Source organism: Cherax quadricarinatus, chromosome 7 (genome assembly GCF_038502225.1).
Source record: "Cherax quadricarinatus isolate ZL_2023a chromosome 7, ASM3850222v1, whole genome shotgun sequence".
Taxonomy (NCBI): Eukaryota; Metazoa; Arthropoda; class Malacostraca; order Decapoda; family Parastacidae; genus Cherax; species Cherax quadricarinatus.
The window spans coordinates 67,671,580-67,689,809 of record NC_091298.1 but is presented as its reverse complement, the minus strand read 5'-3'; the positions used below and the strand labels follow the sequence as shown (position 1 = coordinate 67,689,809).

Here is an 18,230-nt window from a genome sequence, read left to right as displayed (position 1 = left end):
AACCATGACTCATCTTGAAGCATTGCTGCAAAACATTCTCTGGAGAATGCACTTGGGCCTTATCTACTGCACAAAAAGCTGCAGGTTAAAACGAACCTGCAGCATCTGACAGAGTACCTGAGGACTCCAATGCAACAATCAACTGATGGAGCTGCATCAACATCACAAGATTCTCATCATTCACCATCAGAAGATCCTTATCATTCACCATCACAAGATCCTCATCATTCACCATCACAAGATCCTCATCATTCACCATCACAAGATCCTCATCATTCACCATCACAAGATCCTTATCATTCACCATCACAAGATCCTCATCATTCACCATCATAAGATCCCCATCATTCAACATCACAAGATACTTATCATTCAACATTACAAGATCCTCATTATTTACCATAACAAGATCCCCCATCATTCACCATCATAAGATCCCCATCATTGAACATCACAAGATCCCCCATCATTCAATATCACAAAATCGACATCATTCAACATCACAAGATCCTCATCATTCACCATCACAAGATCCTCATCATTCACCATCACAAGATCCCCCATCATTCACCATCACAAGATCCCCATCATTCACCATCATCATTCCCCATCATTCAACATCACAAGATCCCCCATCATTCACCATCACATGATCCCCATCATTCACCATCATTCCCCATCATTCACCATCACAAGATCCCCATCATTCACCATCACAAGATCCCCATCATTCACCATCATCATTCCCCATCATTCACCATCACAAGATCCCCATCATTCAACATCACAAGATCCTCATCATTCACCATCACAAGATCCTCATCATTCACCATCACAAGATCCTCATCATTCACCATCACAAGATCCTCATCATTCTCATCATTCATTCTTGTCTAAGACAGCGGCAGCGGCAGCAGCGGCATCCTACCAGCTCTTCTTCCTCAAAAAACATCGCTCATCAAAACTTGTGATGGCCTAAGTGAAAGTTCAACTACATGAACCCACGTAGACCACAAAATGACCCAAGAATACTAAGAATGTAACCCAAATCTTGACAAAAATAGAAGATCTAAGGAAGACAGCCCTGCTAACCCAAACACTGCCTCCGCTGCCAGACAACCACTTAACCCAAGCTCCGAGAAAACAAGCCTTCTCCATTGCTACACAGTATCTACTTCAGTGATACTATGAAAGGATATCGCAGAAGAAACAACATCAGTAATAAAAGAATAACAGCAAGGACCCTAGAACTCAACTTGTCTACCCAGCAGGACGCCGGTGTATCATCAACCCCCCTCACCGCCGCCACCCAGGGAACAACAACAACAACAAACATGGCTGACTCCCCCTCCAACTCCACTCCCTTCAAAGGATTCACCCATGATTACTCAGGTATGATTATTCCTGACAATATCAAGGACTACATCGTTGCTCTAGAAAACGAAATCAAAGATATCAAAGCAACACTCGAGCGACGAGAATCCAAGATAACCAACCTCGAGAACAAGATCCAAAACCTTGAAGAGAAGATTACATCGGGAAGTGTTGACACAGAAAATACTCTGAAAGCAGCTATAGCCAGTCACACCGAACAAATAACTACAATAAATATGAAGGTTGAAGAAGCAATCAAGGACTGGAATCAGAACATGCACACTCGACTAAATGAATACCTTGATTTCCAAGACGACAAAACTGAACAAGATAAGTTGTCTGATGCAGTTATAATAAACAGTCCACACATTCCAAGTGACATAACACAAGCTCAGTGCAAAGAAACTGCTGTCAGGATAATACAGGACCACGTACAAGTCATCGTGCAAAACAATGAAATCAAAGAAACACGTTTGTTAGGAAAACCAGGAAGTAAACACAGTATAATGATCAGACTTCATTCATACGATAAAAGAAAGGACCTAATTAAATCAGCAATTACAATGAAAAATGGAGTGTACATAAATGAGTGTCTAACAAGAAAACGTCAAAACCTTCTGTTCAGGCTGAGAAAACTTAAACAGGAAAACAAAATACATCAGTGTTTCACGCGAGATGGGAAAATACTAGTAAGGAAAACATCAACAGGACAACAATATACTATCTCAAACGAACACGATTTCTCTACCTTCCTTAGAAAAGCTGTCATTTCTGTAACAGATTAGATAAGTGCCCTTAATACATATATACGTGTGGTGCATATAGTGTACCTTACTATTATATTGTGCATTATTATTTTTATTATTTTTTTCATCACAAGCTAATGCTAACTACCTCCAATACTTTTTTACTTCTTTCTTACTGCTATTAATTGCTCATAATTTTATGTTACAAGTCAAATCTTACTCCAAATTAATATTATTCATTGTTCTTACCTGTCCATTTAATTTTGTTTACCACTACTTGTTTTTTTAGTCACTTTTTATTGTGTGTGCAATTAGTGTATATTCCAATTACTTTTTTGCAAGTACCAAAACTATCTTTTGCTAGCTAGTACCAACTACCTCATTTTTTTTTTTTTACTTTTTATTGTGCAATAAACTGCTCAACTTATTTAATATTACAAATCAGATCTTACTCCTAAACCAATATTATTTCATAGTGACTATCTGTCCATTTAACTTGTTTACCATTACTTAATTGTAGTCCCTTATATATTTTTTTTCTTTCCTTTATTTTAGCTTTATATAACTACCTTAGCTCATATATTCACAATTGTTAAAATAATCAAGGTGCTATTCTCAGGTGCTAAAGTTAATAAGTTCACTATTTTGCCATTATACTCCAAAGCTCATTTATTTGATTACCACTTTATTGTTCACCACAACTTATATTAGTCCCTTTTATATTATAATTTTATATTATAATTCTAACTTTAAAGAATTACCTTTAAAGTACTACCTACTATCATATTCCCAAGCTCCATTATTTGATCATCACTTTATTTGTTCACCACAAATTATTTTAGTCCCTTTTATATTGTCTCCTTTATTTTAGCTTTAAAAAACTACCTTAGCTCATTATTTTTACATTTGTTAAATAATTCAGGTGCTATTTTTTTTTAGCTTTAGAATATTTACTTTATTTTTTACTTAATTCTAACTATAGATTCACTACAAATCTTATGATTACAAGCATTGATCCTGATACCAACCTCTTATTTAATGACTTAAATGATTCAAACAGTTACTGTAATTACTACACAGCAGAACAATCAAAGGCACTTCTCAGAGCCAACAACAACATAACTATCTTTAACTACAATATCAGATCTTTAAGCAAGCATTATGATGACCTCCTAGCATTACTAAATTCCTTGCATGCCAATATGTCCATCATTACACTAACTGAAACCTGGCTAAAGCCTGATACTACAGATGTCTATGCCATTCCTGGTTACACAGCCATACACAACTGTAGGCCAGACCAACAAGGGGGTGGCACTGCTATATACTACTCAGACCAACTAGAATGTATCACTAATACTTGCACAAGGGATGAACATGGGGAATATATAATAGCTAAATTCAAATCCAAATACCTACAAAAACCTCTCACAGTGATAAACATCTACAGAGTTCCACAATCAAACATTAGCCAATTTAGTCAAAACCTAGGAAGTATGATAACTGATGCACGCATGAACAAAGATCACTTACTACTCTCAGGTGACTTCAATATAAATCTCCTGCAAGACCAGGACCCACACGTTACTGAATTCACAAACACAATGAGTAACTGCATGTTGCTACCAACAGTAACAAAACCTACAAGAGTTACAGAGACTAGTGTTTCCCTACTTGACCACATCTGGACCAACACCATATCCCCTTTAAAATCAGGCATAATTACAGATAATACCACAGACCACTACCCTACTTTCCTCATAACAACTCTTGGTAAAATACCCCAAGACACTACTAAAGTCACCTTCAGACTTCACAATGAGGCAGCCATTAATAACTTCACAACAGCAGTAACAAACATTGACTGGCACACTGAGCTAGAAATCTATACAGATATTGACGAATGTTTTAATAATTTTCTAAAAAAGACCCAATACCTTTATAACAAGCACTGCCCTAAAAAAACTAAACAGATGACAGCTAAGAGACTGAACAGTCCCTGGCTAACACCCAGCATTCTCAAATCCATAAATACAAAACACCGATATGAAAAACAGTACAGAATGGGTCACATAACCAGAGACCAAACAAAACGTTACTCGTCAATCCTAACCAGCCTGATAAGAAGGGCAAAAAAATTGTATTATGAGAACAGATTATCCAACTTACGAGGTGATATAAAAAAGACCTGGAAGACCCTATCAGAAATTCTGGGAACAAAAAAGATATCACGACATAGCGAAATAAAATTAGCAAAATCAGATGAACCCCAACTCCCACCAACAGAAACAGCAAACAGACTCAATGATTTCTTCTCCACTATAGGTCAAAACCTTGCCAATAAAATCCCAAGCTCAGATACCCCACCAAATGACTACCTCACTGGCAACTACCCGAACACACTGTTCCTAGCTCCGACTAACCCATACGAAGTCTCCCTTATTATCAACGCACTGAAAAACAAGGCAGGAGATTTAAATACCTTACCACCCTTTATATACAAAAAAGCGTCACAAGTACTATCACCAATCATTGCAACACTCTTTAACAAATCCATTGAATCCTCCACCTTCCCTACAGTTCTCAAAATAGCAAGGGTCACCCCGATCCATAAAGGAGGAGACCAAACAGAGTTGAATAACTATAGGCCAATATCCAATTTACACCCTCTCTCAAAAATCTTCGAAAAATTAATTCATAAACGAATCTACTCCTACCTCATCTCCCAAAACATTCTCAACCCCTGCCAATTTGGATTCAGGCCTAATAAAAATACTAATGATGCTATTATACACATGCTAGAACATATATACACTGCAATAGAGAAAAAAGAAGTCCCACTGGGGATCTTCATTGACTTACGTAAAGCTTTTGATACAGTTGACCATGACTTGCTCCACGTAAAATTGTCACACTATGGTATTAGAGGGCACTCCCTCAACTACCTCAAGTCTTACCTCAGCAACAGAAGCCAATATGTGTACGCAAATGGGGCAAGCTCTTCCGCACAACCAATTACAGTTGGTGTCCCACAGGGAAGTGTCCTTGGCCCTCTTCTCTTTCTCCTATACATAAATGACCTACCAAATGCTTCGCAATTACTCAAACCCACACTTTTTGCAGATGACACTACATACGTCTTCTCTCACCCGAGCCCAGTCACGCTAGCCAATACTGTAAACACCGAATTACAGAAAATATCTACCTGGATGAGGACTAACAAACTTACACTAAACATTGACAAAACCTACTTCATTCAGTTTGGTAACAGAGCTACAGATGTACCTCTTAACATAACGATAAACGGATCACCTATCACAAAGCTAACAGAGGGAAAATTCTTAGGAATCCACCTCGATAATAGACTCAAATTTCATACACATATACAACAAATTTCTAAGAAAATTTCCAAGACTGTAGGCATACTATCGAAGATACGGTACTATGTTCCACAGTCAGCCCTCCTGGCCCTTTATCACTCTCTTATTTACCCCTATCTCACCTATGGAATTTGTGCATGGGGCTCAACAACAATTAACCATCTCAGACCACTAATTACCCAACAAAAGGCTGCAGTTAGAATGATAACAAATTCTCACTACAGGCAACACACTCCACCAATATTCAAAACACTCAACCTACTCACCATACAAAACATCCATACTTATTATTGCACCTATTACATACATAGAACACTTAACTCTGATATTAACCCTCCCCTCAAACATCTCCTTGCCAACCTCAACAGAACACATGACCATAACACAAGGCACAGATCACTCTTTGATGTTCCTCGTGTCCATCTCACGCTATGCAAAAACTCAATGCACATAAAAGGCCCTAAAATCTGGAATTCATTACCTGTAAATATAAAAGAAACACTACCTGTTTATAAATTCAAGTCTCTTCTCAAAGTTCACTTACTCACTCAAAACCAAATAAATACTGAATAACTGAACCTTATAAATTGTATATCCAAAATGTTACTCACAATTATATCACATAAATGTTAAACCTAGGACCCAATCTAACTTTGTTATTTTTTTAAATACACTACCTAACAGAATACTCCATTCTACTGAATGAACAGCAATGCATGCAACCATATGACCTGTCTTTGTAATACTCATTTGTGCTTTATAGTTATCTGTTTACAATAATGTCTTATCACTGATTTCATCATTGCTTAGTTAATCTTAAGTTAATTTTAAGCCAGCCCGTAATGCTATGCATATAAGTGGCTTTGGCATGCTGCTCTTACCTGTATTTTTTTTGTACCTCTGTATGTATGCTAAAATTTCTAAATAAATAAATAAATAAATTCACCATCACAAGATCCTCATCATTCACCATCACAAGACCAGTAAGACCACAGTCACCCCTCTCCATCACAAGATCCTCAAACCTTCACCCTTGGCCTAGTAAGACCACAGTCACCCCTCTCCATCACAAGATCCTCGAACCTTCACCCTTGGCCTAGTAAGACCACAGCCACCCCTCTCCACCACAAGATCCTCAAACCTTCACCCTTGGCCCAATAGGACCACAGCCACCCCTCTCCATTCATTTCAATATGTTAAGCATCCCCCATCTGATTTGAGAGTTAAGTAACAAATACAGTATTGTACAGTATTAATGTAACAATTTTTTAGCTACATGCACTCTTTTCTGCTATTTCAGAGAGCAGCTCTCCGACAGAATTAGGAAGAAAAAGTATTATTTTTTAAGAATTACGATAGTAAAAAAAATTTTTTTTTTTTTTGAGGTCTGAAAAACATTTTTCCCCACATGTTTTTCAGTATGTAAATCATAGTAATTATTAACGGATCAGCTTTCAGGAAAGTAACTCAGATGAATTACAAATATACACTATATTACAGTTCCCAGTAAAAATAACTTTGGCTCTTCAGGAAGAAAAACCTCTAAACTTGTCATGCTACTGAACCCATAATGCAATGTTTAACGATATTCTCACTGTCTGTACAAAAAAGTCTTCAGTCTTAAGCTGATATCTTTCATCGCCTTGTATGAAATACAGTGGACCCCCGCATAACGATTACCTCCGAATGCGACCAATTATGTAAGTGCGTTTGTACGTGTATGTTTGGGGGTCTGAAATGGACTAATCTACTTCACAATATTTCTTATGGGAACAAATTCGGTCAGTACTGGCACCTGAACATACTTCTGGAGTGAAAAAATATCGTTAACCGGGGGTCCACTGTACATCTTAAGGGATGAAGCATAACAGGATAATCATCCTGTGTGATGAAGTGACAGTGAAACCATCCTTTGTGATGGAATGTTAGAAAAATCATCCTTTGTGATGAAGCCATTAGACATGTTCATACAATAAGATTTCATACAGGTATAAAGTATAAAGAATAAATCCACAGGTAGGAAGGCACATATTAATTGCACTGGTTTATCCTAAGACAAGTCTGCATAATATACTATTTTATGTGGCCATAACATCTGTATACTCTCGAGAAAATTGTAAAAGAAAAATTATAAGAATGCAATACCTAATTAAAAATATATTTACTTTGTTACTTATCACATGGGTTTAAAATTAATAAAAGTTAGCACCTCTTAAACCTTCTACCCCACCCCTGCACACTCTCCACACTCACCACCACTCATCATCACCACCACATCACCACCATCACTATCACTCACCTCCACCACCACCACTCACCATTACACCACTACTACTCACCACCACATCACTACATAGCACTCACCTGGCTTCCTCGTCGATGATTGGTGTAACCGAACCAGAACGAGACCCATACTGTCCCCCATAATATGGGTCCTCATAGCTGGGGGTCTGGGTGAGGTAGGTGGAGCCAGTGGTTGCATAAGGTCGTGGTGACCGTTCTGGAGATGACAGGTACCCGTCCCCATGCATCCTCTCTGTCAAATGCAACATGTCAGTGTTAGTCTCCTGCCTTAAGGTGTGAGGTAGCATGTGACCTTCTGTTACAATCTGTGAACAATTAAGTCACAATACCATAGCCGGAAAAAATCACAAAAAAAACCCACCTTTAAGAGAGGAAATGTTTCAGTCTGTCCTGGAGCATTCAGCTTCATACTTGATAAATGGAGAACGATTGTTCTTTGTTCTTATGTACTACAACTATAGCAGAACCCCTGTAGCCACAGATTTGGTTTCCATGGTTTCAGTTATCCATGGTTTACTGTGGTCCTAGAATAAGCTTTAATTTTGCCACAAAGCATAAAAGAAGTAACAGTGGCAGTTTTTCAAAACCTAAGAGATGCTTCCCATCAGTGAAAAAGTGATAATTCTCCACTTATTGTGGAAACAAAAAACGACTATATATATATATATATATATATATATATATATATATATATATATATATATATATATATATACACACAGTAGGGCCCCACTTTATGGCGTTTTGCCTTATGGTGTTCCGCTAATACGGCGATTTCAAATTATGACCAAAACTTGCCATATGGTGAGTGGTCTTTCTAATACAGGGCACCCCACCAGGTTTGTTTACATTCTCTGTGAGCAAATCTCTCTATTATGTCTTGAAATTTTCCAAAATTTCGAGGGTTTTAAAGTTACTGTGTATTTTATGTATACAGGTCGGCCATCACTAATCCGGCATCACTGGGACCTGTAGTGTGCCAGATTAGTGAGTTTGCCAGATTACATAGTGGTTAGGTTAGAATACACTTAATTAACCAATCAATAGAGACTTTCTGTTACGTCTTCCTCATTTTCATCACTGCTTTCTCCTCCACTGGCTTCCTGCTGTGGATTTACAACCATTTGCACAATTTCTGAGTCAGAATAATGATGAAATTTGAGTCAATATAATCATGAAATTTGAAATTATGCTAGCTGAAATTAGTGCCGGATTACTGATGGAACTGGATAACTGATTGCTGGATTAGTGATGGCCGACCTGTACTCTGATAATTATACAGTGGACCCCTGACTTACGATGGCCTCAACCTACAATAAAACCGACTTACGATGCTTGTCAGCATAAAAATTTGACCCCGACCTACATTGAAAAACTCGACTTACATCATCCGTCCCATAAGTGTCCACATGTCCATCTGGCCTGAGCGTGCCTCAGCTGCCCTGCCTTCAGTTAGTGTGCCAATGTTTACCTGCCAGTGCGGTCACTTTCATGCATACATTCGGAATATTTTGTATTATTCCAGTGTTTTTAGCGCCTGTAACTGCTAAATAAACCACCATGGTCCATATGGAAGAGGATTCCCCTTCCAAAAAATAATACAACTCCATCATCTCTCCTCCTCCCATCCCATCACTCATCACCACATCTTCAATAAAGGTAAGTGTCATTTATTCTTCATTACACAATATATATTGTATATGTATCCTTCTGTTTGTGTGTAGGAAAATGTATATTTCATGTGGTAAAAATATTTTTTTTTTTCATACTTTTGGGTGACTTGAACGGATTAATTTGATTTCCATTATTTCTTGTGGGGGAAAATTAATTCAACTTACGATAATTTTGTCTTACAATGTGCTCTCTGGAATGAATTAATATCGTAAGTCAGGGTCCACTGTACCTATGTATACCTGTACCTAAATACATTTACACACTGCTGGCATGCAGGTACACATTAAAATCACTAAGAATCTCTACTCTTGACGCCATATCTCTTGGGCGCATTAAATGGTGTATATTACATTAATATAGACATTTCCAGTAATCCTTCTAAGGTATTTTTTCAAAATTATATAATAAACATGCTACGTAACACATGATACATACACCCACAGTATAAAAATTGACATAAATGTGAAATTTGTTTACCAAGCAGTTTGTAGGAGTGTCAGAAGAATTACATTTTCTCTAGTTACACACCAGTTACAGTGGACCCTTGGTTTTCGTGTTAACCCTTTGAGGGTCTGTGCCGTAGATCTATGGCTTTATGTTGAGGGTCCAAACTGTAGATCTACACCATGAGCTCAGCTCATTCTGATAAGCTGTGAGCGGTAAATTTGGGCCTAGATATGAGAGAATACATCTATGTGGTATGTGTGCACCACATAAAACAAATCCTGCAGCACACAGTGCATAATGAGAGAAAAAAACTGAGACCATAATTTTCGATTAAAACAGTGACTTTGCAGTGTTTTTTCATATGTTTTTTATAGTTGTATTTGCAATTTCTTGGTCTCACTTGATAGAATGGAAGATATATTACAGAAATAGAGACGATTTTGATTGGTTTTAGTAATGGAAATGGGTTGAAACTGAGCTCAAAATAGCAGAAATGTTAAATTTTTGCCGATGTTCAAGAGTAAACAAATGATCCCACACATCTAATACACGCCAGCTGGTGGGTCTAATATACGTTCACAAATGTGGTGATATCATTTATACAATTATTACAGTATTGCATAACAGTAAATCTTCTATTTTTTTATTTGAATAAAAATTCATTATGCGAATAAAAAATCAAAATGGAATTCATTTGTAAAGCCTGAAAATGTAACTAATGAACAGAGGAAATGTTAGTTTAGTTCCAGGAATGTCTGCATTGTTTATTCTGGACCCTATTTTGAAATTAGAATATTTTGAACTTTTCATTAAATTGGCCAAATTACCAATTTCCGAACACTTTATTTTGTAGCTGAAATAGTTGACTTGGCGATTTCTTGTGCTCAATCGATAGAATAGAAGTAATACTAGTGAAATAGCTAAGAATTTGGTCAACTGGAATAATATAATTGGCCTAAAATGGGAATCAAAGTCGGCAAAATCGCCGATGCATAAATATCACTGACATATCAAAATTCGCAAGAGCATAATTTCGTCAATTTTCCATCAAATTTCGTACTCTTTGTTTTATTACCTTCAGGTACTGACTTTAAGTGCCTGTCCAGCATCTTCCTGAAGACAGCCAGGGGTCTCTTGGTACTCCCCCTTATGTATGCTAGAAGGCAGGTGAACAGTCTTAGGCCCCTGACACTTACTGTATTGCTACTCTCACCATTCTCTGTAAACTCTAGAACAGCGTTTCTCAACCGGGGTTCCCCAGAGTTCTAGGGTTCCGCAAGAGGTCGCTAGGAGTTCCAAGAGAAATGATGATAACTAGGCTGATCATGTGTTTACCTGGAGAGGGTTCCAGAGATCAACACCCCCACTGCTCGGTCTGAAGCCAGGCCGCATGGTGGATCAGGGTCTGATCAACCAGGCTGCTACTGCTGGCTGCACACAATCTGATGTATGAACCACAGCCCGGTTGGTCAGGTATTGACTTTATGTGCCTTTCCAGTGCCTTCTTGAAGACAGCCAGGGGTCTATTGGTAATCCCCCTTATGTATGCTGGGAGGCAGTCGAACAGTCTTGGGCCCCGGATACTTATTGTGTTGTCTCTCAGTGTACTCATGGCAACCCTGCTTTTCATCGGGGGAATGTTGCATCTCTTGCCGAGCCTTCTGCTCTCATAGGGAGTGATTTTCGGGTGTAGGTTTGGTACCAATCCCTCCAGGACCTTCCAAGTGTACATTATCATGCATCTCTCTGGCCTGTGTTCCAGGGAATACAGATCAAAGACCTTCAACCATTCCCAGTAATTTAGGTGCATTATCGTACTTATGTGTGCTGTAAAAGTTCTTTGTACGCTCTCCAAGTTTGCAATGTTGCCAGCCTTGAAGGGGAACATTAGTGTACAGCAGTATTCCAACCTAGAGAACAAGCAATTTGAAGAGTGCCATCATGGGCTTGGCATCCCTAGTTTTGAAGGTTCTCATTATCTATCCTATCATTTTCCTAGCTGATAAGGTAGATACATTGTTATGGTTTTTGAGTAATTTTTGTGTTTTAATTTTATATTCATAAATTTAAATTTATATTTATATTGAAACCCACCTGGAAGAACTGTGGATAACAATCAAATATTATTTTCCCCCCTTTCAACATTAGTATATGATTGGATGAGAGGTCCGTACTCTGAATCTTCCGCTCATCCTGAGAACCTGACTTTAAGAGAAGAGGAAGAACTTTGTGATCTACAGTCTGATCGTATACTTAAGATGAGATTTTCTAACCTTCCATGGACAAGTTCTGGATTTCTGTCAATGAAGAGTATCCAGCCATTCACAGGAAGGCAATAAATATATTGCTGCAGTTTTTAACCTTACATGTGTGAACAAGCTTCTTCTTATTTACCAAGTATCAAAAGCAAAGACAGAAATTGTCTCCTTTCAGTTGAAGATAAAATCCAAAAGTGTTTATCTAAAGTTCGACCCCGAATTAAGTATTTGTGTACCAAGACAACCACAGGTTTCACATTAGAGAAGCAAATTTCAATATTTAAATTGGCTTCAAAAATAACATTTCCTTGACCCATATACTATTTGTTTATATGACATTTGCCTTGATTTATCTTATGCCTTTTCAACATTGTCAATAAACCATTAAGTTATTGTAGTAGGTATTATCTGTTTTCATTCTGTTTGTGTGTGTTATACGTACAGTGGAACCTCGGCTTACGAATTTAATCTGTTCCATGACCTTGTTCTTATCCCGATTGGTTCGTATGCTGAGTCCATTTTCCTCATTTAAATTAACTGAAATGTCATTAATCCATTCCAGTGGAATTCCTGCTCTTAGGAGGCACAACAAAATACTTCAATATGATGCTAATATCAACTCTACGGCTTATTTATATATCACAATTCATCTAATTTCATCATCTCTCAAAGAATGCACAACAAGTGCATCATTGTCAGTGTTCAGCATTTCTTCGATGTCAGCTTCCTGTACCTCCATTAGCACACAGTCAAGATGAGTAAATAGAATTGTCAACGCTTATTGCCTGGGTATGTTTATTCTGTTAGTGGGTTGGATCTGTGGAATGCCACCAGTGACTAATCCCCATTCAGATTTGACCCCATTAATGGAAACTCTGCTTTCTATTGGTAAGCCATGCCTCTATCCATGCTAGAACTTTACCTCCTATACCATGAGCTGCCACTTTTCTTAAGAGTCTCTTGTGAGGTACTCTATCGAAGGCTTTACTAAAATCCAAATAAACAATATCATATTCTTTATCACTGTCTACTGCCTCAAATGTTCTATTGAAGAACATCAGTAAATTTGTCAAGCAGGAATGACCTCTCATGAACCCATGCTGAGATTCATTAATCAAATTATACTCTTCAAGGTGGCTTCTAATAATGTCAGCTATAATTGATTCTAATAACTTGCCCACTATAGATGTCAGGCTTACTGGACGGTAATTTGAAGGAACGGACTTACCCCCTGATTTGAATATAGGAACCACATTAGCCATCTTCCATAACTCTGGCACAACACCAGTGAGGATGGATGCATTAAACACACTCGTTAATGGCTGACTAAGTTCCATCTTGAATTCTTTTAGTACCCTGGAAAACAACTCGTCGGGCCCTGGGGACTTATTTTGCTTCAGTTTGTCTATCTGTTTGATAATCATGTCCCTCATGACAGTAACATTAGTTAATTTGAATTCATCAGGAAATGAATAATTGTTAATTTCTGGAATCTCATTTATGTCTTCCTGTGTAAAAACTGACAAAAAATAGTCATTTAATAAGGAACACATTTCCAGTTCGTTATCAGTCAGCTGTCCATTCCCAATTCTCAGAAGTCCTACTTCTTCCTTCACCTTCATCCTATACACTTGAAAGAACCCCTTGGGATTCGTCTTTGATTCATTAACAACTCTAATTTCATAGTCATGTTTAGCCTTTCTAATCCCCTTTTTTACTTCTCCTTTAATCTTTTCAGGGTTTCGGCCATACTAGTACGGCTTATGCGCCAGGGTTTTTGACGTACTAGTACGCATAAATTCTAGCGCCTTCAAATCTAGTGAGAGAAAGCTGCTAGGCCTACATATGAAAGAATGGGTCTATGTGGCCAGTGAGCGCAGTATAAAAAAAATCCTGCAGCACACAGTGCGTAATGAGAAAAAAAAAACTTTGACCGTGTTTTTGGATTAAAACAGCGACTTTGCACTGTATTTTTGCACGGTATTTATTGTTGTATTCTAGTTTTCCTGGTCTCATTTTATAGAATGGAAGACATATTACAGAAATTGAGATGATTTTGACTGGTTTTACAATGAAAAGTACCTTGAACTTGAGCTCAAAGTAGCAGAAATGTTCGATTTTTACCAAAGTTTTAAAGTAAACAAATCATGTTAAGCGTCCAATACACATCAACTGGTGAGTCTAATATTCTTTCACAAGTGCGTCGATATTATTTATACCATTTCTACACTAGTGCAGTAATATGCATAACAGTAAATCTTCTATTTTTTGTGAGAATAAAAATTCAAAATGGAAAGCAAAAGAATGTAAGAGGGGCGTGGGGATGTGACTAATGAACAGAGGAAATGTTATTTTAGTGCCAGGAATGTCTTTCTTGTTTATTCTGGACCCTATTTGGAAATTGGCATCTTCTGAAATTTGTGTGAAATTGGCAAAATTGCTAAATTCTGACCACTGTATTGGATAGTTGAAATCGGTAAATGGGTGGTTTCTTGTATTCATTCGATAGAAAAAATGGAGTTCTAGCAAAATATTATGATTTTTGTCGACTAGTACACTGGAATTGGCAGAAAATAGGGGTCAAAGTGGGCAAAATCGCCGATGCATAAACATCGTCAAGACCGCTAACTTCGCGAGAGCATAATTCCGTAAGTTTTCCATCAAATTTCATACTTTTGGTGTCATTATGATCAGGAAAAGATTCTCTATCTTTTCATAAGAAAAAATAATTTTTTTTTTTTTTTAAATTGGGGGGACCCTGAGAACAAGTCTCTGAGAGGGCCTGTGAACCCTGAAAGGGTTAAGCAGAACATATTGGTCAGTAAGGTTAACCTCGCCTCTTCCGATGCACCTAAAAATTTCCCTTTTCTCCCCTAATAGATGCTTTAGCCCCCTGTTAACCCATTTGGGATCGTTATTATTAGACCTAATTTTTTTCTGGGGAATGTATATACTCTCAGCACGGTGTACATTATTAAGAAAAAAATCATGAACGCAGATCCCTTCGTAATCATAAGTATGATCATCATCAATAAAATCACTAGCTAGGTAACCCCAAATGAGATTAGACAGGTGTTCCCTAAGTCCACTATAATCGGCAGAAAGAAAATCAGTTAATGCTAGAAGTGATGGATTTGTGACCACTTGCGCCAAACTCTTCAGTGATCTCCAGATTATTTACGAGTGTTTCCTTATTTGACAAGACTAGGTCAAGTAAATTATTACCTCTGGTAGGCTCTGTTACACACTGTACAACAGTCCTGAGCTGTTTCCATAAAGTCGCTGGACTCCAGATTACCGGTCAAAGAATTCCAGTCAATTTGACTAAAGTTAAAATCCCCTACTATCACTACAATAGTGTGTCTAAAAGCCCTAACAATTTCGTCCCAAAGAAGTCTCCCTCTATCGTGATCCAAGGCTGGAGGTCGGTATATTACACCTAGAATTAGTTTTTCTTGACCTTCTACAAACTCTACCCAAACAGATTCTGTTACTATTCCATCTATTTTTATACCTGTTTTTATGAAACAATTAACATTTTCTCGAACATATAATGCAACTCCTCCCACCTTCCCATTACATCTATCCACATGGAACAACTTAAACCCTTTATTATTACACTCAGCAATCATATCCCGATTCTTTAAATCGTACCACGTTTCAGTTGAAGCAATGGCATCAAAGTTCTCAGCACACACTACCAAACGTAGTTCATTAATCTTATTTCTTGCACTTCGACTGTTAGCATAAAATACAGTCATATGTTTTTTCTTCTGCACATTTTTCCTATTCACCTTTGCTTTTACACAATTTCTGGAATTATCATTACCCAGCTTGTTATTATTAAGATTCATAATATCAAAGCCTAAGTCAATATATCCATACTCATTATTTTTCATTTCTACACCCATACCTCTAACTAATCCTAGTTTAAAGTCCTAACAACCCCCTCAACTGAGCTAGCAAGAAAACCCACACTTGCCCTGGATAAGTGAACCCCATCCCTGGCATACATGTCATTTCGGCCATAGAAGTGGTCCCAGTTGTCAATAAATGGTACTGCATTATCCTTACAGTGTTTGTCCAGCCAACAATTAATACCAATTTCTCGACAACCATTCATTTCCAACACCCCTTCTTGGCAAAATCCCACATATAACTGGGCACCCCCCCTTCTTCCTAATTATGTCTATGGCTGTCCTGAACCTTCTAACTAAATCCTCACTTCTACACTTGCCTACATCATTGCCTCCAGCACTGAGGCAGATAATAGGACTGATCCTATTACTGTTCATGATGTTGCCAAGCGGCTAACAATATCCTCCATCCCAGCCCCAGGAAAGCAAACCCTCTGTCTCCTACTCCTATCCTTCAAGCAGAAGGCCCTATCCATATACCTAATCTGGCTATCCCCAACAACATTTTTACCTTCCTTGGTGTCGTTCGTTGTGACGTTCCCAGTAGTCGACTCACATTCGTCGGGTAGCACGTTTCTACCTTTCCATTCGTCTTCTTGATCATCAACTTCATTCCATGCTGTCCAGCCACTGTCCAGGTTCCCTTCTTGACCTGAGGACTCACAACAGGAGGACTACTATGAATCCTCTTGTTTTCCTCAGTCAATCGCCGTATCTCCATCTTTGCTACCCTCAATTCTTCCTTAAGCTGCTGGTAAAGTTGCTCAATGGAGGGCATCTTGCTTCAGTCCAAGGAGAGTACACTAGACACGTCCTCACTGATGAGTGGAACAATCTGCCTAGTATGGTTACTGAGGCTAACACCTTGGGTAGTTTCAAATTTGTGTTGGATAAATACACAAGCGAGAGGGGTTGGACGTGAGTGGGACCTGCACATGAGTAAATAGAATTATCAAAGCTTATTGCTTGGGTAGCATTAAAAATTGAGTTGGGCAAATATTCTGTTAGTGGGCTGGATTGTGAAGGACCTGCCTAGTATGGGCCAACAGGCCTGCTGCAGTGTATTATTATTATTAGTATGTATGTAATAATAATAGTAATAATATTATTATTATATTATCATTATTTTTATTATCATTAATTTAGGAAAGTGGAGCACAGATCCAATTCCCGTGATCAAGAGCCCCTCACCAAGGAACCTCCCTTGAGGGGAAAGTTCACATCCTGAAATTTCGTTCGTATCCAGAAGCAAAAAATCGATCAAATGACTGTTCGTATCCTGAAAAATTTGCATGGTGGGGCATTCGTAAGCCGAGGTTCCACTGTACATGATATTGGTTATTTATGTTTATTTTTGGGGGGTTTACAGATATAGTAAATTTTTTCTGTATGAATGAAAACCTCTGTATGAGGTCTCTTGAACAGTTTGATTTCAGTTTTTTTTTTTTTTATACTTTCCTTATGAATTTTAAGTTTATAAAAGAGATAGATATTAATAATGATATACAGTGGACCCTCAGCTAGCGATATTAATCCATTCCTGAAAGCTCATCGTTGGCTGAAATTACCATTACCTGAAGTAATTTTCCCCACAAGAAATAATGGAAATCAAATTAATCCGTTCCTGACACCCCAAAATATGAAAAAAAAAAAAATTTTACCACATGAAATATTAATTTTAATACACACAAACTGACGCTTACCTTTATTGAAGATCTGGTGATGATTGATGGGATGGGAGGAGGGGAGAGTGTGGATGTTGTTAATGTTTAGAAGGGGAATTCCCTTCCATTAGGACTTGAGATGTCAAGTCCTTTTCTGGGGTTACTTCTCTTCTTCTTTTAATGCCACTAGGACCAGCTTGAGAGTCACTGGACCTCTGTTGCACAACATATCTGTCCATAGAGGCCTGTACCTCCCGTTCCTTTATGACTTTCCTAAAGTGTTTTACAACATTGTCAGTGTAATAGTCACCAGCACGACTTGCAATAGCTGTGCGAGGGTGATTTTCATCAAAAAAGGTTTGCACTTCAAGCCACTTTGCACACATTTCCTTAATCTTTGAAGTAGGTAACTTCCTCAATTTTTCTATCCCCTCCTCCGGAGCAGTTTCCTCAGGTCTGGCCTCTT

The 18,230-nt window shown here is 37.9% G+C and overlaps 1 protein-coding gene across 1 annotated transcript in view; it reads right to left on the bottom strand.

The window, feature by feature from the left end:
- LOC128686986 (coiled-coil domain-containing protein AGAP005037) overlaps positions 1–18,230 on the bottom strand; it is a gene marked incomplete at its 5' end in the record, with an annotated part of 674,061 nt that overhangs the window by 408,903 nt on the left and 246,928 nt on the right. The window contains 1 exon segment of the mRNA XM_070082672.1: positions 7,865–8,036. Coding sequence (XP_069938773.1) covers positions 7,865–8,036 — 172 coding nt within the window.